General features: G+C 40.3%; 2 protein-coding genes and 1 pseudogene across 2 annotated transcripts; 1 reads left to right on the top strand and 2 right to left on the bottom strand.

The window, feature by feature from the left end:
• Nucleotides 1–728: 728 nt before the first annotated feature.
• Nucleotides 729–3,394, bottom strand: LOC103429586 (protein NRT1/ PTR FAMILY 2.7-like; annotated as a pseudogene).
• Nucleotides 3,395–4,767: 1,373 nt separating this feature from the next.
• LOC139189427 (uncharacterized) lies at nt 4,768–5,328 on the top strand. Its single transcript, XM_070808376.1, has one exon. The coding sequence runs from the start codon at nt 4,768–4,770 to the stop codon at nt 5,326–5,328; it is 561 nt and encodes a 186-aa protein (XP_070664477.1).
• Nucleotides 5,329–12,712: 7,384 nt separating this feature from the next.
• On the bottom strand, nt 12,713–15,402 carry LOC103447833 (mitogen-activated protein kinase 3). The gene is made up of 6 exons (XM_008387035.4): nt 14,975–15,402; nt 14,769–14,898; nt 14,379–14,516; nt 13,933–14,265; nt 13,406–13,589; nt 12,713–13,289 (listed from the first exon to the last, which is right to left on the bottom strand). The coding sequence occupies exons 1-6, from the start codon at nt 15,130–15,132 to the stop codon at nt 13,120–13,122; spliced, it is 1,113 nt and encodes a 370-aa protein (XP_008385257.2). The 5' UTR covers nt 15,133–15,402; the 3' UTR covers nt 12,713–13,119.
• Nucleotides 15,403–18,111: the final 2,709 nt, after the last annotated feature.

Genomic DNA, 18,111 nt, shown 5'->3' with positions numbered 1-18,111 from the left:
TTGTAAAAGAACTAGCTTTATTTGTCCAAAAAAAGAGCTCAAATTTTTTAAGGTGCCCCCTCTTAGTTAAATTTTTTGCTTCGTCCCAGACTCATGAAATTGAAAAACGAAGAAGAAGGGTAAAGCAAAAAAGATGCTGCCCAAGCAGAGAAACAAACGATGAAAGACGCGTGGCTAGGAAGGGCATAACCAACTTTTCATTGTAGAAACGTGGAAACAGTATGCGGAGAAAAGAAGAACCCGATGGTAGTTTCACCCTTTCACTGTTGATGAAACAGTGTCGGAAGACTGAATTTTAGTATGTATAATAATATGGGTCGGGTGGACTTTCTTAGAAATTGGAGGTAGATTGTCTGCCCTCATGTTATCCTATCATTCTCATTCTCTTTTATTTGTGCAGTTACGGTTAAATCACATTAACATTTTATATTCCTATTGCTTTTTATGTTATTATCTTTATTAAACAATCAATATAAAATGTTGACGTGGCTTAACCGTGACCGCACAAATAAGAGGATATGGAAATGGCACAGTAACAAGAGGGCAGACAAGCTTCCTTAGAAAGTCCAGTCTTTTTGTTTTTTGTTTTTTAATAAAAAATGATGAGACTATCAGCCTCCCACGTGACCTAGGTGGTGTTGTCATACAACACATCAATGCTCGTCGTTTTACTTAAAAACCCACATGGTCTAGATAGCACGTGACTTAGGATATTTTTTTATTTAAACTTAAACACAAATAGTACCTGACGAAAACTGACCGTACGATGTACGATAAGCAGTTAGGATGTCAGGATATCTAGGATCCCACAAAGTGAATCCGGAGAAGATCTTCTTTCGAAGCAGACAACGGACGGTAGAGGACGCATCTGAAGCATTTTGTCAAACACATTGAAAGCATAATCAAGATTAGTAAATAGTAACTATCACAAGATGGTATGGTTGGGTGTTTCAACATTTGGTTGGTATGGAAGGTCGAGTGAGTCATAACCAACGTTCAAGGATTGCATTTTTTACCATTGGAAATAGTATTTCTGATGAACAATGAAGTGAAAAGCGCCGTGCTCAAGTAAAAAGCAATGGCTAATATCATCGCAACCATTGCAGTCGCCGTGGTATGAAGTGATGCTGGAAATTCTTGATAGCAAAACTGAAGTTCCCCCGGGAAATGAAATGCTTCACCGATGCCCGCCAAAACCAACTGTGGGAATAACCACATGACCAACATTGGCACCATGGAACCATGAGCTGTTTTGAGACGCTTTGACTCAACCAATGCGGAAACAGCCATGCTTGTGATATTTAGGACATGACCAATTCCTAGTCTTTGGAGGGGAGTTTGAGATTTATGGGTCAGTTTCTGCCAGACGGGATATAGGATACGATCAATTATTGGGAGAGCAATGCAAGTGGCGATTGTAACCACGACTATGACAGATCCAACCGGGACTTTGAAATGTGATCCAATGTGACGGTCCATCTTTAGAGCTTGCAGGACCGTTAAGCTTATTTGAATCGCTAATGGGGTACTTATAAATATGTTGGATGCCCACAAGGGGAAAATTTTAATGACAGTTTTGAGATCTTCTACTTGCTGGACTGTGCACAACCTCCATGGCCTGGCAATGGAGCCGTCGGGCTTCGAGTCCCCTTATGTTTCCAGGGCTGCACTGTTCAGGAATCTGCAACAAGAGAGCAAAAGGAAAATTTCTTATCATCATTATTTCCTTCAATGTGTATGGCACTGTGTATCCTTCCGTACTCAACAACATGATGATTACAGATCAAAAACATCGGGGAAAAGCTCATTTGAATTATACGCACCATGTCAAAAAACAAGAGGCGTGCAATAAAGAAGACACTAAGACCTGTGGAAATTCCGGTACCTGAAACTCTTTTAGGTGTTGCGGGAGTTGTTTTTACCTCTCCATCATTGTGGTAGTGGTAATCCTCCCTTGGGGATGTGAGCTTAATATTCCATTTCCGGATACTAGCAACAACAACACGAGCTATATTCACGAATGGGCTACCTTGTGGCTTATCACGACGATATAAATGGATTCCAGATGAGAATATGACCAGACCAATCAAATTAACAAGAGCAAATAGGCCAAATCCCAACCCCCAACTGACATTATCCTCAATATACACAACGACAGTAGAACTTACAACAGTCGCCGTATACATGGCAAAGAAAAACCAGTTAAAGAAAATCCCTTGATTTTTAGGCTTGTCAAATTGGTTTGCTCCCATTGTTGCTATAGTAAAGCGAGTGCCTCCTAGTCCAATTGATCTCAGTGTTATACTAGCATATAGCACTGCAAACTGAACTTTTGATGGTGTTTCGCACAAGCTAGATCCATTCTCACATGAAGGGGGCCTCAAGGAATCAATAGTTGCAGTCAAAGTGAATAAGACCAATCCCTGCGAAGAATAAATTGTAATGAATTTAAAAATGAGACTAGACGTGTATTGAAGATTTTCAGAGAACAAGTTGGTTCAACAGGAAAATTGAAAAATGCGACGATATGTATTGCCCGCAGGTACCCGATGTACAACTCAAATTCCAAATACGAGAAGAAAATATGGAAACCTTCCTACCGTGTCTCTAGCACCAACTATTTAAGGATTCAGATGTTTCAGATGCTTCAGATGCTTCATTGTAGGCTAATACTGTTCCATTAAGCAGAGAATTGAAAGTGTATTATCCTATAAAACTCAACTTTACGTTGCAAATTGGAAGTGTATTAATCCTACATCAACAATTAACAGAACTATTATGGTTATGTGAGTGTGTGTGCTTGTTAGAGTGGTGACAGAGCGAGGCTATTACCAAAAAAGAGACACAAAACGAGATCAGGATGACCGGGAAACAGCCAAATAAGGAGTCTGCAACAATTGCTCCAATGATAGGAAATAAACTAGTGCAACCACTCACAACATTTCCCACCTGAGTAGCATCAATGCTCTTCACGTTAAACTCCTCAATCAGATACACAACCAGATTTGCTTGCCATCCTCCAGCAGCAAGTGTCAAGCACATTAAAGTTCCTGCTCAAAATAAAATAAGATCACATGGTTTGCTAAGAAAGAAGTTTTCTTTTTCACTTCCTTGTAGTCATAAGTGAATAACAGAAGTGCATGAAAGAGGGAGGGGGTGAGAGGGGGAGAAAGAGAGAGAGATACCTATCATGAATAAAAAGATGATCCAACCACCGCATTTACCACCATCATCCACCATTTGTCCTTCTCTGTCCACAGAGAGTGATGCATCCATCTTACAACCCAGCTGATGCAACTCTGTCAGCGTGGTTTCCTTTTTTTGACATGCATGTTCACAAGCTCCCATCGTTATATAAACGTGTAAACAAGATGGTGCAGTCTTGTACATGCCACACTAAGGGCTGGTTTGGTATTGTTGTACTTTGAAAAAAAACTGCTGTGAGAATAAGCGGCTGTGAAATAAATCAACAGAGTGTTTAGTAAACTTTTTTGTAAAAGTGCTTTTGAAAAAAAAAAAACAGTTTGATAGTGGGTCTTTTCATTAAAAAAGCACTGTAGCTCCGTATGCTTTGAAAAAAAGCCAATTTTCTAAAGCTGGAAATAGCTGCTTCAGCTTTTCCTTTGGATTTAAAGTTATTCTCAAAGCAGCTTCCAAAATAAGCCATTTTTTTTAGTTTACCAAACACCTAAAACCCTCACAGCTTTTTTTCATGGGTGCTTTTTTTTTAAGCACCTTACTTCCAAACCACCCCTAACTGTGGTCTAGCATCGTTATGTTATTATCAAGGGACCCAACTAAGCACGCTTGCTATCATTAAGCACCAAATTTCAACCTTAAAATCGTTATAGTACGGTAGATAAATCCACCCACAATCTTCGTAGTCCTGTAGATGCCGCACTAACAATGGTCCAGCATCCCCTATGTTATTATCAAAGAACCCAACTAAGCAAGCTTCCTATCATTAAGCACTAACTTTCAACTTTTCAATAGTTGTAGCACTGTAGATAAATCCAGCCGCAATAATTGAGTTGCCTCAACTTTCGACTAGTTAAGTTTTCGAACACCAAATCAGCCTTCAAGAAGACCTATTTGAAGGAAACCTCAAGCAAGGGTTTTACCTCAAGTAAGCAAGTTCATGTTACTAGGAGCAGTTATGTGAATCTCTATCACACCGTAATTTTGGCACTCATTTTCAACCTCCTGCACTCCTATGTGAGTAGAAAGAATGTAAAATATACAGTTTAGAGTGCATATGGTTAAAAAATGAAAATCGTAACTCTATGACAACGACATCCAACAATAAAGAATTGGCTTATTATTGTTGGCTAACATACTTGCCATAGTCGGTATACCAATAAGGAGGCAGATTGTCTGCCCTCCTGATTAGGTGCCATTCCTATCCCCTCCTATTGGAATAAGTTAATATTTAGTAGAAAAGGGAATGTAAATATTTTGTAATTACTAGAGTCGAATTTTAGGAAAGGTATTATGTCCTCTATTTGTTGCCTTTCTTGTAACTAAGGTTGTACATACCTTTTTATTGAGATTGGAATACACAGAAATTATTCCATAAAATTCTATTTGGCACCAAAGCCAAGAGTAACCCTAGAACTTCCACCGTGCTGCTGCCATCGTGAAACCAGGAAAAAAATCCAGCCAAGTCTGGATAATGCCGCTGCATCCCTGTAGCAAGTTTGACTATTGGTCGCTGCAATCGTGGTGACTATTTGCTGCGTGCGTGTGTGTATTGTAAGGTTGTAATTAATGGCAGGTAACAAAGGTGAGACGGGTTTGAAGTTAGAGGGTGAGGCGTCTGGCACCACCCATGGGTCAGTCGTCAATCTGGTGGTTATTCAAAGTGATGCTTCGGCCGTACCAAGTACTGTAAAGCTAAATGGATCAAACTATCATTTGTGGTCCAAGGTATTGGAGATGCATATCGCGGGACGTGGTAAGAAAGGGTTTGTGATAGGAAGCATCAAAGAGCCCAAAGAGGACAGTGCTGAGTATGAAGCTTGGGAGACCGAGAATGCAATTGTAAAATGGTGGTTGATTAATTCCATGGATCCTACCATTATGGGATTTTTCATTCATCTTCGTACTGCTAAAAAAGTCTGGGAAGAAGTTGCTCGAACATATTATGATGGGTCTGATATTTCTCAGATTTATAAGTTGAAGGTGAAGTCATTCCAACTTCACCAGGAAGGAAGACCTATCGGTGTATATTATGCCGATCTCAAAGCAGTTTGGCAAGAATTGGATCAGAGAAGACCAATCAAGATGGAGTGTGTAGTTGACTTGAAGACACTCCGAGAAGAAATTTAACTGGACCGTGTGTATGCTTTCCTAGCAGGGCTTGATGATATTTTTTACAAAGTGTGTAGTGATATTTTGAGAACTCAACCTTTACCATCTGTAAATGAGGTGTTCTCTGTTGTTAGGCGAGAAGCCCAACGCCATGCAACTATGATGGGAAGTAGTGGTGTGGGGAACCAAGGAGGAGCTCATCCCATAGCCATGGTATCACGGCTACCATCAGGTAACCGAGGGTTTAACCCATCTCCAATGGCCAATTCTCAGCCATTCACTCGAGAAAACAAGGATGATCTGAAGTGCACCTTTTGTGGTCAAACCCGTCATACAGAGGATACATGTTTTCAGAAACATGAGGTACCCGAATGGTTTCCCGAATTGAAGAAAAAATTACGTGCCAAGAAGCGAGCTGCTAATGGAGCAAGTCGAAGCCGTGGATCCAGTGCCATTGCCATCAAGGATGTCGTGCCCTCCTCAAGTGACCCGAGTCACAGCTTGTTGACCAAGACCACTCATAGTGAAACCCATGACACTTCAGGTAGTATGGGGCGTGTTCTTTTAGCCTCTGATATGGAGCATCATCCAGGTTGTATTCTAGACTCGGGTGCAACTTATCATATGACTTTTGATAAGAATTTATTTACTAGTATGACAGCAAGTCCACGGGAGTGTATAGCAACGGCTAACGGAACAATAGCACCAGTTTTAGGGGCCGGCACAATACAACTCACACCGGCCCTTCCCCTCAATCACTGCCTGCTTGTTCCCTCGTTGTCTCATAATTTGTTATCTATTCCTCAAGTTACTGAGCAATTAGATTGTGTTGTACTTATGTATCCAATGTTTTGTTTGGTTCAGGATATTCAGACCAAGGAGATAATTGGGCGTGGCACTAAGAGAGAGGGATTATATTATGTGGATGACGTCGTTCCTGGCAGAGCTAATATGGTTCGAGCATCCCGTACTAATAATTTACAAGAAGTTTGGTTATTGCATCGTCGGTTAGGACATGCTTCCTTTGGTTATTTAAGGCGTATGTTGCCTAGTTTATTTTATGAAATAAAAGAATCAGACTTACATTGTGAAGTATGTATTCTCGCGAAGAGTCATCGCGTTTCATTTCCTCCTAGTATGAATAAAAGATTATTTCCTTTTGATCTTGTGCATTCAGATGTTTGGGGTCCCTCTCCTGTTAGTACTATATCTGGAGTTAAATGGTTTGTTACCTTTGTGGATGATTGTACTCGTATGACGTGGATTTATGTGATGAAAAACAAAAGTGATGTGAGTATGGTGTTTCGGTCCTTTTCTCAAATGGTAGCTACACAATATTCCTCTGTTATTAAAGTTCTTCGCTCAGATAATGGATGAGAGTATATTGGTTCCGAGTTGTCCGGTTTTATTCAGGATCAAGGAATCTTACATGAGACCACTTGTCCTCATACCCCACAACAAAATGGGTTGCTGAGAGAAATAACCCCCATATCCTGGAAACTGCCCATGCTTTGCTCATTGGTGCGTCAGTTCCTAAACGGTTCTGGCCTGAAGCTGTCACCTATGCAGTGTATGTCATTAATCGTATGCCTTCCCGGGTTGTGGACTTTAGAACACCTCTTCAAGTGTTGATAGATTTTGTACCCATTGTATCGAGTCATCATCTTCCTCCTCGTGTATTCAGGTGTGTAGTTTATGTTCCTATTCACAAGGTTCATCGGAGTAAGCTAGATCCGTGTGCTTACCGATGTGTTTTTCTGGGTTTTTCTCCTCAACAAAAATGGTATAAGTGCTATCACCCCGAAACTCGCCATATGTATGTGACCATGGATGTTACTTTTTCTGAGTCCGAGTTCTTTTATGCTTCGGTTCCACCACTTTTCGATCACCAGGGGGAGACTACTTGTGGTGATCTTAGATGGTTGGAAATATGTAGCGTAGGGGGAGAAATTGGTGATACAAATGTTAGTGAAGAGGTGTCACGGCAAGACCTTGCCGTGCATGCCGTGAATGGGGATACCGTGAGTGGAGCTAGTGGATCTCCACAGGATGCCGAGTGTAATGCAGGAGGGGGAGCTGCTGCCGAGTGTGATATTGCCGAACCTGTTACACCTCTTCAGCAGCAAGGAACTACCAAACCCACTACCCCTTCTCTCTCGAGCTCGATAGTGCCACCCAATGTGTCTTCTTTGAATATTCATGAGGTAAGTACTACTAATGCTCATGTAACTAATCAAGATAATATTATGAGTACATATTAGTTGCCGCCAAGGCAAAATCGTGGTGTTCCTCCTAACAGGTTTTCTCCTAAAGGGAAAGTGAAGTATCCAATAGCTAACTATGTGTCATGCTCGAACCTTGCACCGGAACGTCAAGCCTGGGTAAATAATGTGGAAGCACTCCAAGCACTAACTCGAGTGGAGGAGGCCTTGAAGGTCCTAAATTGGCTGCTGCAATGGATGAGGAAATGATGGCACTACATAAAAATGGTACATGGGAAATAATGGAGCTACCCAAAGGAAAGAAGCCGGTTGGGTGTAGATGGGTCTTTACAATTAAATACAAGGCAGACAGATCGGTAGATAGATATAAAGCAAGGTTAGTAGCAAAGGGGTATACTCAAACTTATGGTATTGACTATCAGGAAACTTTTTCTCTGGTAGCGAAGATGAATACGGTACGTGTTCTGATTTATTTAGCTGCAAACTTGAATTGGCCACTGAAACAATTTGATGTAAAGAATGCCTTTCTTCATGGGCACTTAGAAGAAGAGGTATATATGGATTTTCCTCCGGGGTACAATGCCGGAGGAAAAACCGTAGTATGTAGATTGTGAAAGTCACTCTATGGACTTAAGCAATCACCTCGTGCATGGTTTGGGAGATTTACTCAGGTTATGAGGAGGTTTGGGTATTATCAAAGTCATTCGGATCATACATTATTTGTGAAATGGGGAAGTGGTAAAGTGACTGCCTTAATAATTTATGTAGATGACATGATAATAACCGGTGATGATTCAGAAGAGATGATGAAGCTTGAACAAAACCTTGCTGCCGAGTTTGAGATGAAGAATTTGGGAGATTTAAAATACTTTCTTGGAATGGAAGTCGCTCGGTCATCTAGAGGTATTTTCTTGTCTCAACGTAAATATGTTCTGGATTTATTAAAGGGAACAGGCATGCTGGAGTGTAAACCTGTGGACACTCTTATCGTAGAGAAACATTATTTGGGGATTTATCCAGATCAGGAACCGGTCGACAAAGGTAGATATCAAAGACTGGTGGGGAGGTTGATTTATTTGTCTCATACTCGTCCGGATATTGCTTACGCGGTAAGTGTGGTTAGTCAATTTATGCACTCACCAAGTGTAGATCATATGGAGGCAGTGATGAAAATCTTGGCATACTTAAAGTCTGCTCCGGGTAAAGGAGTTTTGTATAAGTGTCATAGGCATATGAGGATCAAGGGATTTACGGATGCTGATTGGGCCGGTGATGTGACTGATAGAAGGTCTACATCCGGGTATTTTACATTCGTTGGAGGTAATTTGGTTACGTGGAGGAGCAAGAAGCAAAATGTGGTGTCATGGTCTTCTGCCAAAGCCGAATATAGGGGAATGGCACATGGTGTATGTGAGATGCTTTGGCTGCGAAAGTTACTTGAGAGTCTTGGTTTTACACAGAATGAGGCAATGAAGTTGTATTGTGATAATAAGTCCGCTAGAGAGATAGCCGAGAATCCAGTACAGCATGACAAGACTAAGCATGTTGAAGTTGATAGACATTTTATCAAAGAAAAGCTGGAGAAGAAAATCGTGTCAACACCATTTGTGAACTCAGATGAACAACTTGCAGATGTACTTACCCATGCAGTGTGCAGTAGAAGGTTTGGTGAGTCACTTGTCAAGTTGGGCATGAGTAATATCTATGCTCCAACTTGAGGGGGAGTATTGGAATAAGTTAATATTTAGTAGAAAAGGGAATGTAAATATTTTGTAATTACTAGAGTCGAATTTTAGGAAAGGTATTATGTCCTTTATTTGTTGCCTTTCTTGTAACTAGGGTTGTACATACCTTTTTATTGAGAATTATGGAATACACAGAAATTATCCCATAAAATTCTATTTTTGTGCGGTCACAGTTAAGCCACATCAACATTTTATGGGAAATTTTATTTGAACCCAGTTAACTTATCTCTAAACCCACTAATATTTTTTAAAATTTTATATTCCAATTATACCCTAATGAAAAGATGGGTATAGAAATATATTATAAACTATCGAATGGGTGTGTCGAAGTGGCCTTGAGAAGACTCTCTTCTCTTAGGTACGCAATCGAATCTTGTTTCTTTTGATCCAGAATAGTAAACAATTTCAATTTCATTACCATGAATTCCAACTTCAACTTTGATCTGGGTCTCGGATCGAGCCGATCCAAATTGCTCAACGACCAGAAGAATAAGACCTCTTTTTTCTCCTCATCCACCATCGCCGCCCAATCTCGACCTGCCTGGCAACAACCCACTATCAGTAGAACCACCTCCTGGACCCACCAGTAGGCTCCGACCCAGAGCGCCCGACCCGGATTGACCAACGGCCCGACTTCTATGGTCGGGGATATCTTCGGAAAGAGATGGACTTTCGTGGCTCCTGCGGTTTTCGCCACCCCGATCACCGTCATCAATAAAAACCCAAATTTGTTTAGGGATTTGGTCAGTTCCGCCATAGGCAGACCAAATCGTGCCCCTTCTTCCAAATCGCAGCCGCTGCTCACCTAGGCTGCAACGTGCAACCGTGACCTTGTCACCACCACTATAGAGATGAGCACGAAGAATTGAACATTGACGAGATAAAGAGTAGGTCGGTGGTGACAATTTTTGTAATGACAATCGGAATCAAATCCGATTACTGCCATAGTAGGTGGTTGGGTGGGTTTACGTGTTTGTGTTCTTTTTTTTTAAAGTTTGTAAATTTTGTATTTGAGGGTAAAAAGGTAAGTTTGTGGGACAAAATTTTTAAGTTGGGTGCGAAAAGAGGATTACTGGGTGTAAATAAAATTTCCCACATTTTATATTTTTATTGTTTTTTGTCTTATTATATCTATAAAAAAATTAATATAAAATATTGACATGATTTAATCATGACCACACAAAATAAGAAGGAATGAAAAATGCATCCAAACATAAGGGTAGGGGTGGGCACTTGAAACCGAAAACCGAAACCGAAACACGAATCGAATCAAACCGCACCAAACGGTTTGGTTTTGCGGTTTTGAAACAGTTTCGGTTTCAAAACCAAACCGCGGCACACAAAACGGTTTGGTTTCGGTTTTGGGTTTTCAAAACCGCACCGAAACCGAAACCGAAACCGCACTTTTTTATTTTTATTTAGTTCATTCAACTAGGTTATACTTATACATTTGGTTTTGCGGTTCTGGGTTTGCACCGAGTGGGTTTGCACTTTCAGTGACTGCTTCTGCGCCGCCTCCTTGCATCTCCGCATCTGCCTTTGCGACCTGATCACCTGACTGCCTGCTTGCATCTGCTTTTGCCTGCCTACCTGCCTGCGAGCGACTGCTTCTGCCTGCCTGCCTGCGAGCGACTGCTTCTGCCAACTCCATTTTTCTCTCCCTCTCGGTCAAAGATAGACTCAGTTCATTTTCATATCTGAAAAAGTTAGGGTTTTGAAATGTGGATGGAGAATGGCACTCTCTGAAGCAACCTCTGTTGTTCCCCCAAATCTCGAAACCCCCAGCACCAACCACGCTCATTCCGACCAGGGGTCTCTGCCTTCCTCCCCGGATCCCGATCCCACACCGTCTGATCTAGATCATGCGGTCCTCGACGAGCTTCAGAAACTGGATTTGAAAGAGCCGGTGGAGGAGGGGGATGAAGAACCTGATGAGTTGCAGAAGCTGGATTCGACAGAGAAGGTGGATGAGGACGGAGTTGGTGAGTTGCAGAAGCTGGATTTGAAGGAGGAGGAGGACGGAGCTGGTGAGTTGCAGACGCTGGATTTGAAGGAGGAGGAGGGCGGGAAGGGAGAGGAAGAAGAAGAGAAGAGTTCCGGTGAGAGAGAGGTTGAGATTGGATTTGTTTGTTTATATTTGCCCAGCCTCTGTTAGTTTCAGCTGAAATTCTGCAGCAAAGCCATTTATGTGTTTGCATTTGTAAGGTTGTAGCTGAAAATGGTGTTCTTTTCGTTTACATACATTTTCAATGAGATTTTGCGTTAAAGAATGGTGATGGCGAACTCTGAGTGGCTTAGACTGCATGATTAGAACATTTCTGCTATTGGTTCTCACTTTCGTTTTACATACATTTTCATATTGGACGCAGAGATTTGGGGGCGTGATTTTGGGATTTTGGGGAAAGAGGAGAGGGGTTTGGTCGCAGAGAGTGGGTGCATGTTTTGGGGGATTGTATTTAAGTTTGAAACCGCTTGAAACCGTTTGAAACCGCACCGAACAGAACCAAACGGTTTGGTTTCATTTCGGTTTTGGCTTCAAAACCGCACCGCACCGCACCGCAAAAAGTTTCGATTTCGGTTGTGATTTCACTCGAAAGCGCACCAAACCGCACCGCGCCCACCCCTACATAAGGGTAGAGGTCTGCCTCCATACCAATAATGCTGGAAATGATAAAATAGTGACAAGAGAACAAATTAAGCCGGCAAGAAGGACTGATGTGAAATGAGTTTTGATTGATTTTGGTCAACAGGATTATATTTATATTATATTAATACCAAAGAGAAGATTCTTTCATCAAAGAAAAATATCTAGTAAGCTCCACTCAACTCTGTAAGAGCAAAAGGTGAGTTAAAAAAACTTCTAAATAATTCATGAGGGAGGGAAAATTGTGGGTGTGACAGGGTAACCTGTCACGTAGGGGAGATTAATCCACAAGTTATGGTATAGGTAGATGGATTTGGATCCTCTCCGAGACAATTGGTCGGGATCCTCCTGATTGGTATCTGTATCCAACGACTACAAACAGAAAGACCTTTTAAAAATTATAATAATTGTAGCCGTTGGATAAAAATCCAACGGTCCACAAACAGCGATAAAAAAGATCCCGACCAATTGGTTCAGAGAGGATCCAAATCCTAGGTAGACAACAAGGGACCGAGGGTTGACATTTCTTGTCCTAGGTATGAGATTAATAAATAGATACACATGCTATAACACATAACACGAATAGATTAGAAACACGCTCAAACATTTCTCCTTCTTGAGGATTCACTTACTCATGGATTGCAGATTGTGTTATAAAATATCTATGGTAATCAACATGATACAGAATTTTCCTTCTGGTGAACAGCAAACCAGAAGAGAACTGATCAGATTGATCCATCAAACAAAAGGTCGATAACTTGCGAACAAAAATCCCAAATTACCCTCACAAGAAATAAATAAAGGTATTTATTGAATCGTAGTTAGGTCCGCCAATACAATCGTGCTATACATGATACGTTGGTACAGCAAAAAAACCGAAAAAAATAAAGATACAAACAAGATAAATAGAATACAAGTTCAACAGCCAAAAGGAAAGAACAAAGAGGAACTGATCTCAAAAATAATATAGAGGTCTATTAAAATCGACGCGCAATCATTGTTGAATAATCAGCACACACCTAAGTAATGAAATAGGACGATCATGGTTACTTGATCAGCAGCCTACTAAATCTTCGAACACAAAGCTCGCTGATGATTGCAATATTTTGATCACAATAACCTTTTTGATCAAAGAGCACTGGAAGTCCAAGTCTTTCTATTTTGTCGATATAGAAATCGAGTAATGCTGCTTTTCATATTAAGCATACTCTGGATTGAGTGCAATAGCCTCTCTGTAAATCATATCTTTCATTTGCTCTTCTCCCAAGGGCTGTTGCTCGAAATCAAAGGAGAACGGCTCAGTGCAGATTGGTTCATCAGCAACGTCATGTAGTCTTTCCAGGTAAGGATGAGCTAAAGCTTGTTCAACTACAGAAGCACAAGTTGCACAATTAAAACTCACAATCAGGACCTCAATGTGGAAGACATTCTATACATATTTTTTGTCGGAAGCACCAAAAGATTGGCATGGGAATAGAAATTACCAGTTATCCTTCTAGTAGGATCAAATGTCAACATTCTGTCAACAAGATCAATGGCCATTGGATTAACATGTGGGAAAAGCCTCTCCAATGGTTGACGGGGATGCTGGGCGAGCTGCCTTATATATCTTCTAGCATCCTCATTCCGAACGAACCCAAGATCAGACTCAGTTGGTGTCCCAAGAAGCTATAACACAAAATAAAAAGTATGTATTAGTATTCATCCAGCAGATATTGCTTTCCAAAAATAGCTAAATAATTTAGAACACAACTAACTAGTACAGATACGTAGGGATTCCAACGAAGTATTCAGTAGTGTAACATCATGGGTTTTATTGCTATGTACTTTATGTATGCGCAGCAGCCGCTCTAGTTTGGGCACAGCACTTCTTTATTACAAATGTAGAATGAGAACTTTAAGGGACAGTCACATTTCATTTCTTCTAAACCGGGGATTCTTAAATAACACAATCAAAGTCCGGTCATGTCAAATTCAACTTTTATTTATACTTGTCTGTAATTCATCTTACCTCTGTCAATAGGCGCATCTGATGCACATGATCTTTGCCCGGAAACAAAGGCTTCCTATTCATAAGCTCCATAAAGATGCAACCCACAGACCACACATCAATAGCGGCAGTGTAGTCTGAAGAGTTCAACAGAAGCTCAGGTGCCCTGTACCATCTCGTCACAACATACTCTGTCAATAACTCATTCTCTGCAGTCGGACGAGCGAGGCCAAAATCACATATCTTAAGATCGCAATTAGCATTCAACAAGAGGTTGCTAGGCTTCAAGTCTCTGTGAATGACATTCGCCGAGTGTATATATTTCAGCCCTCGAAGAATCTGATACATGAAGTACTGCAAGGCATTCCAACATACACCAATTAGTCCTCAAATAATACAACCATTTATTTCACTCACTACCAATGGAACTTGGTTGACGAAATTAAAATGTAAACACTTGCAAGTACCTGACAATGCTCCTCCGATAAACCCTGATTCGAGCGAATAATTTGATGCAGGTCGGTATCCATGAGTTCCGTGGCAATGTACACATCCGAAAATTCTCTCCTTAGAGGTGGAGGAATCACATCCCGGATAGCTATTACCTGTTCGACAATCGTAAAGTTTCCACTTTTAGCAAGTAATTCATGCAAAATCCTCCAATCTTCTGACAACCTTCTAATTCAGGCTATTCAGCTAATTAACTAATACAGTAATTTTCTCCTTTTAGAATCTCTAGCCAATAAATGTAAAACTAGAAATAGTAAAAATCTAAAGAAGTCAACTTTCTCATTAATTCAACAAATTAGAGCTAAATCGAATTAATTAGAATTAATTACAAAGCAAATTAATCTCACATTTTCGTGATCCAAATGGCGAAGCAGCTTAATCTCGCGGAGCGTGCGCTTGGCGTCCATGTGATTGTCGAAAGCGTTGGCGATTTTCTTGATCGCCACCATCTCCTTCGTCTCCGAATTCAAAACCGAGCTGCAAAAAACACTCCGATCAATAAAAACCTAAATCGCAAGAAGAAGAAATCGATTCCGGGGAAGAAACGACGTACCAGACGATGCCGTAGGCGCCGCGGCCGATCGGCATGATCGGAGGGCGGTACTTGTTGGTGATCTCGAAGAGGTTGCCGAAGATGTTGTACTGGATGTACTGGCCGCCGTGGGACGGAACCGCCGGGAAATCGCCGTTAGAGGGAGTGAGGTCGGCCATTTCGAAATACTGTTCAAGTCCGAGACGTGACTTTCTCTCTCTAGGAGTCTTCAGTTTTCTCTCTCTAGAAATTTGCTGCTGATGCGTTGAGTCGGTGGTGGTGGAGGAGTTGACGAAGAAGAGAGGAGAAGCTTTTAAAGCCGAGGGGAGGAAGAAGAAGAAGAAGAAGAAGCGCGCCAGACAGAATTGTGAGGACGCGTTTCGGGGTAAGGATCGGAGATTTCGGCCGCCTCTGATGGACGGATGAGATTCGTTCAACGTTTTCACTGGCCATCACTTTGGTTTATTTATTATTTTCTTTTGTGACCGCTTTTTGGAATATTTTTTTTTTGGAGTATTTTAAGGGGGAGTGATTGCGTGTGGGTGGTGTCAGTGAGATGTGTTGAAGCACTGCGTCTGTGGTTTACTGTGGACCGTTGACTAGTATTTGTATTTGCTTTGCATGCTGATGAAAATATGTGCTAATTTTTTTTTTTTTTTTGAACTTTAAAGAAAAGTTCGCGGTACTGTTTACTTTAACGAAAAATTATATTTTTACACTAAAAAGTCAATCCTGTTACTATTTATTTTATCCTTTATTTTGTACTTATCGTTAAAACTCAAAGTTTTCAAGTCATTTTCATTAATTTTCCTTTTTGTTTTTCTTGTAACAATATATTTACACTAGAGAGTTGAAAAAATAAATTAATATCAAACTGACAAACACAAAATTTGAATTTAAAATTTTTTACTTTGAAGTAAAGAGAAATATCAATATTACGTAATACTAGGCTAAAGAGAAATATGCTAACCACAGTTGATCCAAAAAACAACAAATTAATTGATTCATAATTGATCTCCAAAAAAAATTGTTCACAAGTAAATCCCAAGATTATGTACGATGTAGAAAACAAAATTGAGAACAATTAATATGCGTAGAAAACAAGAAATAGGATATCTACTTTCATTTTCCAAGTGAAAGAGATCAACCCATGGCGTTTTTTATCCTAAAGTTTTGTTCCATGTAGTTTTTATTAAGAACTATTTTAAAGAATTTTTTATTTTTTGGAGATAGGATTGAAGCTTATGTTTCTATTTTTATTAATTTTTAAAATTAAAAAAAAAAGTTGAAAGGAAAACCAAAACCATGTTGATGCTCATTGTGTGAGCAAAGTACACAATTAGTTTAGTGAAATGGAAAGAAAGATAAACAAATCAGTTGCTTAATTGTTTATTAGCATTGATAAGAACAGGATAAGAGTTTTAATGTAAAGAGCTAAGCCACTTTTGAAAACAAGGACAAGATTCGAAGGATGAGAAGTAGTGCGGGGGGGGGGCTCCATTATTGGTCTATTTTTTCAAGAATTTGCGTGTCTCGTCATCATGCTTCGTTGCCTTCTGCATGACCTAAAAACTAATTCTCATTATAAAAGTCAGTGTTTTAACAACACGTTTTTCAGCCAATTATTGGTAAAATCCCCACCTCCTCTTCCCATATGAGATTTACCGTTGGAGATCCGTTTGGCAAATGAGTTGTGTTTGTGGTGTTCATGTGGTTTTCACGACAAATCTGTTATTTTAATAGATCGTGTTGTGTCGTGTTAAACTTGTTAAGATAACAGGTGACCCAATAACAACTCAACTCGTTAACTGATCATGTCACTTCGTGTCTAGTTAATAGGTCATGCAAGAAATTATCATACTTAATGCCTAGATCTGACAAACGATTATTATGGGGCTCCTGATCCAATAACAACCACACACTTCATAGATTGTTAACGAGTTACCCAATATCGACCTGACTCGTTAACAAGTTGACATAAAACCCATTATTTTCATGTCGTTTCGTGTCGGTTTAACTGGTCATATAAAAAATTCTCATGTCTAGTTGGAGATATTGTTGGAGAATATAGTCTTAAAACGGAAATATAACAAAACATTTTACAGCTTATACACCCAATGTTAAAACTTTGGATACGCCACTGCTTATATATGTAGTGTTTTACTCCTAATATCACTAATAGCTTCTGTTATAAATCTTATCCTATTTAAGTTAGAGACAATAACAATGAAAATGGTGGTGCGAACCATCTCGAGCTTAAAAGTTTACCATTTATAAAGACTGACTTTCTTGATATCTTTTAGGGCCCGTTTGTTTCACCGGATTAGAAAGGACTGGACTGGACTAGATTATAATCCCTTGTTTGGTCTGCACCCGGATTAAGTTTAATGACACTAAGTCGGACTCGCACCGACTAACAGCTTCCCTAGCTGTTCTTAGTGAGACCCCCCAGAAACTGGAGGATTGCTAGTCCCGTCTCTAATGCGTGTGTCGTCTGCAAGCATGCGATGCCGATCTCCATCATCTCGTGAACCCAGTCACAAAATCTTGCCTTCTCCTTTGTACATGAGCTACAGCACCTTCTCCAGTCATCAAATCAGAAACTCGCCGATCTCTGTCCTACGAACCCAATCCCCTCTTTGCTTCAGCGATGAATTTGTCCAGTTAAGCTTGCAATAAGTTTAATCCACCATAAACAACAATTCAATTCAAAGATTAAAGCTTATAAATCCCAATTACAGAAAATATCAAAATCTGTGATAAACCCAGAAATCTATTACCTTGGGTTGCAGTGCACTACTCCAGAAATTTGTAGGAAAAAACGAAATCAAATTGTAAAACATAAATTATAGTAGAAATTTGATATGTGATTTCCAATTTGCAATGCTCTCTCTGCTTTGAGGAACAAGAAAAAAGACCTCCTTTTGAGGAAGAAAATACACAGATCCTCCCTTTTAATACACAGATCCTCCTTTGAGGAAGAAAACTGGGAGAAATGGGGGAGAAAAAGAGAGAAAGGAGGGAGATGGTCGACCGGAGGAAAAAAGGGGAAGAAAATGAGGGAGAGGGGAGTGAGAGAGTGGGTGCAAAAAATGTCAATATTACAGGTTGAGTATCCCCAGAATGTACATTTAATTCGTGGCAACCATGAAGCTGCA

This window comes from Malus domestica, chromosome 11 (assembly GCF_042453785.1).
Source record: "Malus domestica chromosome 11, GDT2T_hap1".
Classification (NCBI taxonomy): domain Eukaryota; kingdom Viridiplantae; phylum Streptophyta; class Magnoliopsida; order Rosales; family Rosaceae; genus Malus; species Malus domestica.
Note: the sequence above shows the minus strand (reverse complement) of the source record. Positions and strands in the feature narration are given on the sequence as shown.

What these genes read in the sequence shown, in the direction of transcription:
- LOC139189427 (XM_070808376.1), top strand. Translation starts at nt 4,768, where the DNA reads ATGGCAGGTAACAAAGGTGAGACGGGTTTGAAGTTAGAGGGTGAGGCG.
- LOC103447833 (XM_008387035.4), bottom strand. Translation starts at nt 15,132, where the DNA reads ATGGCCGACCTCACTCCCTCTAACGGCGATTTCCCGGCGGTTCCGTCC. An exon ending in GGCGCCTACGGCATCGTCTG is followed by an intron (nt 14,899 to 14,974) that starts GTACGTCGTTTC and finishes TGTTTTTTGCAG; the next exon opens with CTCGGTTTTGAATTCGGAGA. An exon ending in GCCATTTGGATCACGAAAAT is followed by an intron (nt 14,517 to 14,768) that starts GTGAGATTAATT and finishes ATTGTCGAACAG; the next exon opens with GTAATAGCTATCCGGGATGT.